Genomic DNA, 12591 nt, shown 5'->3' on the forward strand with positions numbered 1-12591 from the left:
GATAAGCTCAACCAGCCCCGCCCTTGGCAACAGTAAGGCTTCCCTCCTCACACACACACACACACATTAACATTAATGTTTAATGAGTCAGCAGTTTTAATTAACATTAATTAATAAACTTTAATTAATTATCATTAAAAAATGCTAACTGAGCTAACCTGCGTGCTAACGTTAAGCACCGGGTTCACCAGTTTAGCGTAGCGCGTTAGCATGCTTTGAGTTGGTAATTATGACGTTAACTAACTTTAGTTACAGAGATGAGTTCATTAAAAAAAATCAAACAGGATCATAGCTAGCACGTAGCTAAAAGTGAAGCTAACAGGCTTTTTGTTACGTATTTAGGCACGAACAAGAATGTTTTGAGCTAAATGCTAATGTTAGCGTGCTACCAGATCTCACAATGACAATGCTAACATGCTGATGTTAGGGTATAATGCATAACAATATAATATAAAGTATAAAACATGGTAAGCCATGTTTAGTGTGGCATGTTAGCGTGCTAGCATTTGAAAGCATGTTTAATGTGGCATGTTAGCGTGCTAGCATTTGAAAGCATGTTTAGTCTGGAATGTTAGCGTGCTAGCATTTGAAACATTAGCAAACTAGCAGATTAAACATTAGCAAATGCTAGCATGCTAACATTCCAGACTAAACATGGTTTAGTCTGGAATGTTAGCGTGCTAGCATTTGAAACCATGTTTAGTCTGGAATGTTAGCGTGTTAGCATTTGAAACCATGTTTAGTCTGGAATGTTAACTTGTTAGCATTTGAAACATTAGCAAACTAGCAGATTAAACATTAGCAAATGCTAGCACGCTAACAATGTGGAATGTTAGCGTGCTAGCATTAACGTGCTAGCATTTGAAACCATGTTTAATCTGAAATGTTAGCGTGCTAGCATTTGAAACCATGTTTAGTCTGGCATGTTAGCGTGCTAGCATTTGAAACCATGTTTAGTGCCAGACTAAACATGGTTTACCACAGCATTTGAGCAGACTAAACATTAGCAAATGCTAGCACGCTAACATGCCAGACTAAACATGGTTTACCATAGCATTTGAAACATTAGCAAAGTAGCAGACTAAACATTAGCAAATGCTAATTAGCGCTTAACTCAAAGTACAGTCGATGGACATGTCATTAGTTTTGCAGATATTTGGTCATAAATCCAAATATTTGGCACATTGAAATGTCACTTTAGAAGATACCAAAGTTAGAATAATTCTTCCTGATGTAAATATAAATCTACAACAATCCAAACAATCGTTTGTTGCAGCTAACGTGTCAAGAAGTGAATGTATCCTAACCTTGACTTTGTCTCAGCTGACCTCTGACCTTCAGTACAGTTCCTGCAACTTCTTCTTCTGTACGAAGTTATCCAGTCCAAGACGACGAGTTAATGAACACTTTCCTGAGCTCTACATCTGGGTCCAAAGATGAACAAACAATGCTGAGGAGATGTTTGGGAAAATGAGCCTGGAACACACAAACAGTAGAATCTGGTTTGTGTTGGTGTTGCCTGGTGAATAATTGCCTCTCTTTGAAGCAATCGGAGCAACACAAGCACAAACAGACCAGAGTCCTGTTCTAAAATCACTCCATTTAAAAACACAATACAGTTCACTAATCCTGAGGTGAGTCTGAGTTTACACCTGGAAAAAGACTCAATGATACCAACGCACTTTATTCTACATATGTTGACTTGTATCCTGCATGTCAGTAAATCAAACCCTGTCTCTGTTTAATCAATAGTTACATAAAAATTATCGTTACTTCCAAGGAAAGTTTAAGACCCAAGAAACAAACTTCCTAACCCTGTCGTCTAACTCATCCCAAACCATCTCAACCGGATTCAGGTCGGGCGACTGTGGAGGCCCCCTCCTGCTGGAGGAGCTCCACCAGTAGTACCTAAACCGAACCCCACACAAGGAGTGTCAGCTGCTGGCCTCAACAAGGCCCAGGTCCCCCTATGACACTGAGTCCCCACCCTCAACCCCACATAGCATATATCATGATATCTTGCAGATTTAAAATATTCTGCATCCTGTGAGCTCCTGCACAAAAACTTAAAAACAGATTATGCATATATATTTATCTATTTTTAATATTTGTCATGCACTACAAACACAAGACAAAGTCCTTGTTTGTTAAAAACCTACTTGGTGATAAAAACTAATTCTGATTCTCTGTGGAGATGAAAACCAAGGTGTGCACCTGAAATCTGAAGACCAGGATAAAAACAAGTTTTAATTACAGACTTTAAAACAGTAAGTCCAGACAGTTTTTTTTTTTTACAAAGAAAATGAGATTTATTTGGCAACAAGATTTTACATTTATTTATGTACATTTGGTCCTCGTTTAACAAGTACAATTAAAAATAAACAGGCAAATTCCCCTTTAACCCTTTTTGTTTGGCCCGGTAGAATTTTTTACAGTCTACAGTCCCTACATCCATAAAGTTTGTTATGAACATGAGATCAGCTGGTTGTTCCTCATCTCAACATCAACAAACACTGATGCTACTGGGAAAAAACGTCCTCAACAGAGGTCGCTCTGCTGTTTCGTAAAACCCTGTAAAAGTCTGAAATGAGTCCCAAAAAAATTGGAGAATTTAATAATTATTATTCATTTCAATCAATCTTAAAAATGTTAAAATGAAATAATTTTGCCTCTTATAAACTCGTGTTTCTTCCTGATTCAACAAAGCTCAAATGGAATTTGATTCAGGTGAGACGTTGATGGTGAGAATTTGAGGCAAAACATTGCACAAAAAGCATCAACAGTCATTTTTATCTTTGTTGTTGTTGTCGTCAGGCCTGAGGTACAGTGACACAAACACAAAAACACACATTTATACATTTTAACAAAACAGTCAGAGAGGAGTAAATTCACATATAAGAAATATTTAAGGCAGATTACGCTTTGGAGTGCAAAGAGTGCAAAGAGGACATTCAGGAGGCGGACAAAATAACACTGACATTCAATAGATACGTTAGATTGCATCAAATCGTCAAGGTGTTTCTGTTATTTTGTCCACAAAATGGTTAACAAGACAAAACAGAGGAGCCTTTAAAATTTTGGTCTCAATCAGAAAAGTAAAAAACAAAAAACAACAACACACATTTATTCAGTATTTTCATCTGTACGGTATATAAGCTCCCAGGCTTTTTACGGCATTTCAGGACTAACACGATTTAAAAGCATACGTTTAATATTTTTTTGGCAAAATTACATAATGTGTCAAAAGGATATATTGGTTTTAAACTGGAATGATGGTTCAGAGACTCAAGAGAATCTAACGGAAAGGCATCCCTTAATCTTTCTGCTACAGCATTGTGAAGTGTTTCCAAGCAGCAGTGTTGATATAGTGTTAGAGACTGTGAATAAACACTGAAACTTTGGCTACTGATGAAACGTCACCTGAAAGATTGGGCTACAACCAACCTTTCTTTATCAACAAACAAGGCATTATCGTCGACGTACAGCAACATTATTTGGTTTGTGCAAATTATTGGTCACTACAAGTAGCTGAGCTCTTTGTCTTGTAAACCAGGAATTGACCAGCAGCCAACCACACCAGTACTGCTGACTGAATCTGTCACTTAAGTTAAATTTATAGGTGGCCATCCATCACCTGTCACTTTCACCTGATTTCTCACAGGGTACTTCAACTCCAAATATCCAAATACAGGTGACGAGATCAACTCTGGACTCTTGGTCTAGTTTAACTAAAAAGCACCCTTGTTATTGACGAGTGGTGAAAGACGTGTTTCTTTAACCTCACAAATAATCTTTGGCCAAACAGCAACTTGTGGAGAGCACATTAACCAGAGATAAGCCAAGTCTCATTTTAGCTTTTTGGCATGTAGGTTCTGGTATTAAAGTCAGTTAGCTGCAGCTAAAGATCATCTGCAAACGACATTTCTTATTTTAACTGGCAAAAAGTGATGTCCAGTGATAAGAAGCTGCTACTTGAATGGGTACAAGAGGATATTTTCTTATCCTGGACCTGGATCTAAAACACAGTTGTCTTTAGGAAGCCAACCCTAACCCTAGAGTTGGTGATCGTACAATGGCAACATCTCTGTAGGCAGTAAAACTGTTTTCCTGCAGTGTTGTTGAGGCACTTTTTGTCACTGCGAGTTCCCGACTGCAGTGGCTGAGGATTTTTAAAGTTCAAAGAAAGGCTTAGTGCCTCACAGAGGATTAGATTGGATTTACTCCCCAACACAGGAGGGGTACATATGTGTGTGTTCCCGTTAAACAGGTCAGAAGTCACAAGTACTGTCTGTGAATGTATGTATGTAAAGCAGAAAAAGAGAATTGATTGTTCAGATGCCTTTGTCCTATGTTCAAAATACCGAACATGATAAAATTCTACTTTTTCTAAGCATTTCCAGACCTGCAGGAGGACCCCGTTAAATATCCAAAAATGAATCCAAAATCAATCTAATTCCCTGTTTCTGTCGCATTCATTCATTTTTCCCAAAGGTGTCCAGATGCTGGAGTCAAACCCCCAAGCTATGAATTAACTAGCTACACACCTATTTTAACTATCCCAATTTTTCACATCCATCCAAACATTTCCCACAACAGCATCCGGAAATCCCCAAAACATCTCCCAAACACTCATCTGTCCACCGGCCACATGGACAATTTTGGTGGTTATTGTCATCAACTTTCCTCCAGCCAGGAGGGGGCATCCGCAGTGGGGTTGTTGAGGTGTTTGCTGGCCTGCTGGATGTTTTGCTCCAGGAAGCTGTGACACGACAAACTGTGAGCCGCAAAGGCACCGTGGAGCAGCCACAACTGATTATGGAGGACTTTGACCTGAAGACAGAGAGCGAGAATAAAGAATAACTCGATTGAATTTTAACAAAGCTTCTTCCCTGACACGTTTAACCACCTTGAAGTCGCTTGTTTTGCTGCCTATCAAAAGAAACGCCTATTTGGGGTTGGGTCACGGTGGTGTTCCAGATGTCCTTCATCCTAGCAACCCATTCTAGCTCCTCCTGGGGAATCCTGAGGCATTCCCAGGCTAGATGGGTTATACAGTCCCTCCAGTGGTTTCTAGGTCTGCCTGGGATCTCCTACCAGTTGGACCTGGAATATCTCCAAAGGAAGGCGCCCATGAGGCATCCTTAGCAGATGCCCGAACCACCTCAGCTGGCTACTTTTGATGCGACAGAGCAGTGGCTCCTCACCCAATCTCAAAGGCTGAAGCCGGACACCCTACAGAAGAAACTTCAGTCGCTTGTATCCATGATCTCATTCTTTCGGTCACCATCCAAAGCTCATGACCATAGGTGAGGGTTGGAATGTAGATAGACTGGAAAAACAGTCCGGTACTTACCAATCACTCATGAACAAGACTCCGAGATACTACATACTGTAGTGTGCTCTTCCAATATGCACATAAGAAAGTGGAAGTGCCAAAAAATAGGAGATGCGGATTTAAAGTGCTTCCCCTTCAACTATCTCTCATTCTACTTATTCCCTGTCATCACTCTATTGTCGAATCACTCGTAAAAGTATAAAGTATCCAAAAAACAAGACACAAAAGACTTCTCACCCTGTTCTCCTCCAGCAGCTTGACTTTGACCGACAGGTCATCTCTGATCTTCTGGTACATCTCCCTCTGGCCTTGAAAGTCTTTCTGGGCCTTCTCCAGTTTGGGCACGGTGACGGCGTCCCGTGGTCCGAGGTTCAGCTCCTCCAGGTCGACCCGGTACGCGTCATACTCGATCCTGAAAGGTGGAGGAAGTTTTTACGTGGTCGTTATTACCTGCTCTCGTGGTGTGACTCGTTAGGACAGGAAACAGAAAGTGTGTTTTCCACCCACCTGGCAGCCTCGTACTTCTTGGCGTTGATCATGGTGTCCTCGATGGTTTTGTTGACCAGGGTGTTCATGTCGGATGTGAAGGCGTTAATGGCCTCCGACAGAGTCTCGCCGCTCTTGGACAGAAACTTCTGGGCCTCTCCGTTCATGCCAAACTCCACCTGACAAAGAAAGTTGAGAATAGTTACGGTTACTAAGTATGATTGGACGAACACCGCAGGTATAGTTCCACCGATAACACTTTTTAAGACTCACATGCAGTTCCGGTGACTTGACGCTGAGCTCGCCGAAGGCGTCCGCCAGGGTCTTCTGAGTGACCGTGAGCTGAGTGAGCTGACCAGCCAGTGTCTGAGCGAGCTTGGTCACATTTTCGTAGCGCTGTCGGTCGTCTTTGAGCAGCTCGAGGCGAGGCTCCAGATCCAGATCCACCGTACGCGATCCACGGCCGAGCTTCTCCGCCAGAGCCTGCCTGGTGCACTGCGTGGCGAGAGAGAGAGAGCGATGCCGCTGATGAGCACTGATCGGTAAAAACTTTCACTAATAGAACGATCACCGAGTCCGGTCTCACCTTGTACGTCGTGATGCTCCACTTGCGGACTCTCTGCAGCTTCTCACTGGCTGCATTCTTGTTGTTGCCCTGGACGACCACAGGTCCACCGCCTGGTTTCTGCGGCGTCTCTGGAAGGTCTAGAGATCAACGGAGGGTTACCATGACGACGGGAATTCAAATTAAATCCCAACAGAGACACAAATTCACACAAATTTTCTTCATGCTCAGTTTGAACGCCCCTTTACTAGTTTACCTTTGCTCTGCTCTGTTTCCATGGTGACCTCCGGCGTGATCTCTGGCTTGACCTCCGACGTGACATCAGCTGGACAGGAAGTGACACCGTTGTCGGTGTGATTGCAGTTACTGTTTACTTCCTGTAAACAAACAAAAAAAAAAAACATGTTTGTAGGTTGCTCATATATGAGCGTGTATTGACCAATCAGCTTTAAGGCAGCTTCTGATTGGAGGGTTTAGTTCCAGAAGCGAGTCAGTCTCCGTAAGTCCCCACATCTTCAGATGTTACAGGTGGCTTTTTTGAGCAACCAGGCTTCATTCAGCATGACTCAGGTCCACCTGTTTGGTGATCTTAGCCGGTGAAGGAAGGACTTCCAAGATTGCGACGACCAGAGTCACCACACCTAGTACCGAAGGTCTTGGGTACCAGAAGGTTGAGGTTGGTGATCATCTGTTTTGATTCTGACTTTCTTTGAACCCTACGAAGCAATCTACAGTACGGAGACAGCTCTGTGGAATAGCTTAACTATTGTACTTCCAGTAGGAGCCAAAATGTGTGTGCCTAGTTATGTCACACATGTTTGTAGGTCAACTTTACTTCTGGAAATTGGTACAGGGGATGTGGTCGTTGTTGTCGCACCTTAATTTTACCTGTGTGGACTTGGTGGTGGGATTTCTGGACAAAGAGGGGTGACAGGCTCCGGTATCTTCTGTTGACCGTGTCACTGTTTATTATCACGTTTCACCTCTTAATATTGTCTGAGAACTTGGTAGCACCTGTTAGGTGACCCTATAGATTAGCCAGGAGTGCCACGACGGCGATGACCAGAGCCACCACACTGATCTTCACAACAGAGACTACGTCCAACAGTTCTTGAACGTAGCACGAGCCTGGCGTAGGAAGATGACCGGTAACCGTCGAGTGAAGAGGGTCAAAGGTCAGAAGTGTAAAGTGACGTCAAGACACTTTAGATCACCGTGGGAACCGGGGGCTCTTTAGAGGCCGGGAGAGGGGGCCAATCAGAAGCCAGATTAAAAGGTTGTGAGGTTGCCACGGAGACGATGCCCCCCCCTGTTGTGATTGGCGGCAGGCGAGAGGTCAGAAGTCACCGGAACAGTCACAAGACAGGAAACGGCCACCTGACGCAGATGAGAGGTAACGACACACACACACACACACACACACACACACACACACACACACACACACACACACACACACCTGTGGAGGGCTCACCAGGCCGGAGGAATTCGGCTCAAAGTTGTTGTGTCACATTGAAGAGACAGCGAGGCATGTAGTGACGCAAAATGACACACACACACACACACACACACACACACACACACACACACACACACACACACACACACCCCTCTGCTCTTTACAAAGGTTAGGGAAGCTGGTGTGTGACAGGAAGCTTTCTGGTGTATTCGGTGAGCTCTTAAAGGGACAGTTTGTTTTTTAAAAACAAGCAGTAATCTGGTTCTTCTCGTCCACTCGAGTCAGTCTCCATAGGTCCCCATGTCCAAATGTGAAATGTTTCCAGCCTTCATGTTCCAGTTCTTCACGTTGTTGTGAGTCACTCGCTAACAGCAGTGTGACCACTCCTGTCACCGTCACTTGATTGCTGTTAACCGCAACAAAGGCCGACTTATCAGACAAACAAACGCTCGCTGCCGCTGTTTGTCTCTCCGGTTTGCTTTCGTGACAACTCCTCATAACACAACCGATAGCGCACTCAGTCAGTCGATGCTGCTGAGACAGCAGGAATAATTTGATTGTGATGCTAACAGCTAACGTCTGCTAGCACACCGTTGCTTGGATGTAGCCACAGTGAAGTAAACTGCTGCCAACTGTAGCTGCCGTTAGCTAATGTTAGCTCAGTTTGTTAGCTACTGTTAGCTAATGTTAACTCAGTTAGTTAGCTACTGTTAGCAAATGTTAACTCAGTTTGTTAGCTACTGTTAGCAAATGTTAGCTCAGTTTGTTAGCTACTGTTAGCTTAGTTTGTTAGCTACTGTTACTGTAGCTAATGTTAGCTCAGTTTGTTAGCTACTGTTACTGTAGCTAATGTTAGCTCAGTTTGTTAGCTACTGTTAGCTAATGTTAGCTCAGTTTCTTAGCTACTGTTAGCTTAGTTTGTTAGCTACTGTTACTGTAGCTAATGTTAACTCAGTTTGTTAGCTACTGTTAGCTGCTGTTAGCTCAGTTTGTTAGCTGCTGTTAGCTAATGTTAACTTAGTTTGTTAGCTACTGTTAGCTAATGTTAGCTCAGTTTGTTAGCTACTGTTAGCTAATGTTAGCTCAGTTTGTTAGCTACTGTTAGCTTAGTTTGTTAGCTACTGTTAGCTAACATTAGCTCAGTTTGTTAACTACTGTTAGCTAATGTTAGCTCAGTTTGTTAGCTAATGTTAGCTCAGTTTGTTAGCTGCTGTTAGCTAACATTAGCTCAGTTTGTTAGCGGCTGTTGGGACCGTGAGCTCACAGCACTGGAGGAGTGTTAGTGTTTGTACCGAAGGCGTTTTGGACCACCGGGAGGAAGAAGAAGAAGAAGAAAAAGAAGAAGAAGAAGAAGAAGAGGAGGAGGAGGTTTAGAGACCCGGGGGCGGGGAGCTGAGCGTCGTGCCAGAACAGGAGCTGGGCTCAGAAGCCTCTGTGAACTTAATGACAGAGGAAAAACAAACTAGAGAGGTTGTCATGGCGTCTCACCGTGGGAGGAGTCGTCTCTTCTTCTGTGGCGGCAGACTCCAGGCTGACCTCTCCACTCTGCTCCACCTCCTCCATCATGTTGCTCCTCCCACTTCTTCTTCTTCTTCTTCTTCTTCTTCTTCTACGTCCTCCTGTCGACAAAAACACGTTATTGATATGTTTGTTTACATGTGGCTCAGTGTCACTCTGCAGCTTCATGTGAACAGAGGAGCTCAGTGTTCATGTGGACAGACAGCGACACCTAGTGGTGAAAGCCAGGCGTCCTTCACTGTCTCCTTTAGGACACACCGGAGCTTCCTTTACCAAAGGAAAGGAGGAAACACCTCGATTCTTTCACATCGAGGTCGAGGAAAAGTGTTTAGGAGAGGAATTAGGAGGTCATTTTTTTGTCTAATGTCAATAAGGTTGCAAAATTCTGGGAATTTTCAACAGGAATAAACCAGGAATTTACAAAACAGACACACTAAACACACTAAAACAACCAGATTTCATGCAGGTAGACTTAAATTTCCATAATTCCCATGGAGAATTTGGAATATTTCCAGATTTACCAAGCTTAACTTCCCATGGAATGATGTCGGAAAAGTTTCTGGAAGACTTTCCATCCCTTTGCAACTCTAATTCCGGGTAACATTCAAACTTGATAGAGTTCTACCGTTAAATACTAAATGTTTACATGTATGTTTGGATATGACACAGTTCGTTTAAATTACCTCCAAATTTCAGTTAATCCCCATGGAGAATTTGGAATATTTCCAAATTTACCAAGCTTAACTTCCCATGGAAGGTTTCCAGAAATTTACCAGAAACCTTCCACTCCTTTGTAACCCCTAAATATCAATGATCAATCTTGTGAATCCCCCTTAAAGTCTGTTTTCTTTTATCTTATTGTCTTATCGTCGGACGAACGTTGAGATTTCCCGGCATACGTAATAAAACCTCATAACTTCATTGGAGAGCAGAGTTCGGACACGTTATCTGAACTTTATGACGGCGACACTTTGACCCCTGACAGAAATATAAAAATATTTCACCAACACCTGGTTCACTCTTTATTTCTGCCTGTGGCGTTCAGAGTCGCTTCGTCCTTTGCGCAACATAAATGTTAAAATGTGCTTATCTTTACTTCTGCTTATGAAAGAGGAACACGCTGAGTAAACAGGTTACTGAAGTTTAGTATCAACTGTCACCACCTGATCTGATATCATGAGATTATTTAATCTGGGCTCACACTGAAGTGATAGTAGCACATTATTATTATCATTATTACACACACTTATATTTGTCCAAATAATGATTTTAAGACGTATATTTAGACTTTGGTCTTCAGCAGTGCAGCCAACTGATTTTATTTACATTTATTTGTAATATTTGATCAACATAAACATCATAACACACCCGTTAAGGGTTCATAACAATATTAATAACAAAATAAAACATGATTTAATCTAAAACTTTAAATTAATCTAATAAATTTAATTAAAAACATGTCAAATATACATAAATATAAGTCAGATTATATTGCTAATAGTAAATAAATGTACCTGTGACACAGGTAAACACTCAGTTGTCACTTCATCGGGCACACCTGGCTCAGACTGAAGCAGCGAGGGTGGACAGAATATCAGAAACACCTCTCAGGATGACAGCATATAGTTTTAAGTTGTGGAGGTGTTGCGAATAAAGCGGTGACCGTGTGAATCAGTGCCCCCGCTTTAAGCTAACCTGGCTGGAGACACCGTGTCCCCCGGTGAAGCAGGTGAGCTCCGTGTTCAAACACGGCGAGAGGTGACCCACCTGTGCGCGTGGAGAGTTACACCGCCGGTTTCTGCGTGTTAAAGGTGAATTTCCTGACATTTAAACCGGCTAACGACGAGAGGTGACAGTTTGTTTTACCTTCGCAGCGTTGGAAACAAACTCCTCTTCTTCTTCTTCACACCGTCAGCTGTTCTCCGCTCTTCACTCAGCTGTTCGTGTTCAATGCAACACGCTGGAAACAAACTTAAAGTGTGTTTGTTTTGTAAAAAGTTGTGCAGCTGAAGAAAGAGGCCAACAAGTCAAACACACCCGGAAGTTTGAGCGAGCAGCTAACTCTCTGAAAGGAGACGCTCGATGTTGTTCCTGGTGCTTACCGGAGGGAGGGGCGGTGATATGTGACTGCTCAGACAGGATGTTGTCACAGCAGCAGAGAAAATAAAGTTTGAGTTCATGTTTATTTATTTATATATAATATAAATAAAATAAAACTGTTTTTTGTACCAGGCTGTAAACATGTTTATTTCTGCTGTGAAGTTTGAACATGGGGACTTATGGAGACTGACTCACTTCTGGAGCCAGCCTCAAGTGGACGTTAGAGGAACTGTAGTTTTTAGTACTTCATTTCCCAGCGATGGCAGCTTGGCTTGGTTTTCCTGAAGCTTTGAGGTCACGGTTCTCTTTCGTCCACTTCACCCTTTCCACACTACATCCTAACTCCACCCTCCATTCGTTGCATCAGTTACCGTTCAACGCGTTGCTATCTACAAGCAGCAGCAACATACTGGACTTGGTCCATCCGGTAGATTGGTGTTATGCCCAAGTAGCGCTTCAATTTCCCACAGACTAATCAAAGATTATACATTTCAATTCACACGCTGGAAACAAACTAGTGTGTTTTGTTTTGTAAAAGTTGTGCAGCTGAAGAAAGAGGCCAACAAGTCAAACACACCCGGAAGTTTGAGCGAGCGCTAACTCTCTGAAAGGAACGCTCGATGTTGTCCGGGTGCTTACCGGAGGGAGGGGCGGTGATATGTGACTGCTCAGACAGGATGTTGTCACAGCAGCAGAGAAAATAAAGTTTGAGTTCATGTTTATTTATTTATATAATATAAATAAAATAAAACTGTTTTTTTGTACCAGGCTGTAAACATGTTTTATTTCTGCTGGTGACATTTGAAATGGGGACTTATGGAGACTGACTCACTTCTGGAGCCAGCCTCAAGTGGTGCGTTAGAGGAACTGTTTTTAGCCTGTTGTTTAGCTGTTGTTTTAGCTTGTTTTAGCTTGTTTTAGTTTTTTAGCTCTGTTTGTTAGCCTGTTGTTTAGCTTTGTTTTTTTTAGCTTGTTTTAGCTTGTTTTAGCTTGTTTTTTAAGCCTGTTGTTAGCTTTGTTGTTGCTTGTGTTTTTAAGCCTTTTTTAGCTTGTTTTAGCTTGTTGTTAGCCTGTTGTAGAGCTTTTGTTTAGCCTGTTGTTAAGCTTGTTTTTAGCGGTTGTTTAGTT

General features: G+C 42.5%; 3 protein-coding genes across 4 annotated transcripts in view; 2 read left to right on the plus strand and 1 right to left on the minus strand.

Moving 5' to 3' along the window:
- LOC104935135 (V-set domain-containing T-cell activation inhibitor 1) overlaps positions 1-12591 on the plus strand; it is a 592626-nt gene that overhangs the window by 323266 nt on the left and 256769 nt on the right. The gene's annotated exons all lie outside the window — the stretch shown is intronic.
- On the minus strand, positions 2282-11469 carry LOC104938113 (arfaptin-1). 2 transcript variants are annotated; one of them, XM_027287609.1, is made up of 8 exons: positions 11230-11469; positions 9334-9443; positions 6643-6763; positions 6408-6526; positions 6095-6316; positions 5843-6000; positions 5573-5747; positions 2282-4830 (listed from the first exon to the last, which is right to left on the minus strand). In XM_027287609.1, the coding sequence occupies exons 2-8, from the start codon at positions 9409-9411 to the stop codon at positions 4675-4677; spliced, it is 1029 nt and encodes a 342-aa protein (XP_027143410.1). In that variant the 5' UTR covers positions 9412-9443; positions 11230-11469; the 3' UTR covers positions 2282-4674. The 2 variants fall into 2 exon arrangements, with proteins under 2 accessions (XP_027143410.1, XP_019119502.1); XM_019263957.2 differs by having other exon boundaries at positions 9334-9464.
- The window catches only part of LOC104932280 (type II inositol 3,4-bisphosphate 4-phosphatase), a 19798-nt gene continuing 14051 nt past the window's right edge, over positions 6845-12591 (plus strand). Inside the window, exon 1 of the mRNA XM_027287550.1 lies at positions 6845-7779. Coding sequence (XP_027143351.1) covers positions 7686-7779 — 94 coding nt within the window. The 5' untranslated portion in view covers positions 6845-7685. The remainder of the gene's footprint in view (positions 7780-12591) is intronic.

The sequence above is a fragment of the Larimichthys crocea genome, chromosome XIV (assembly GCF_000972845.2).
Source record: "Larimichthys crocea isolate SSNF chromosome XIV, L_crocea_2.0, whole genome shotgun sequence".
In the NCBI taxonomy this organism is placed as follows: domain Eukaryota; kingdom Metazoa; phylum Chordata; class Actinopteri; family Sciaenidae; genus Larimichthys; species Larimichthys crocea.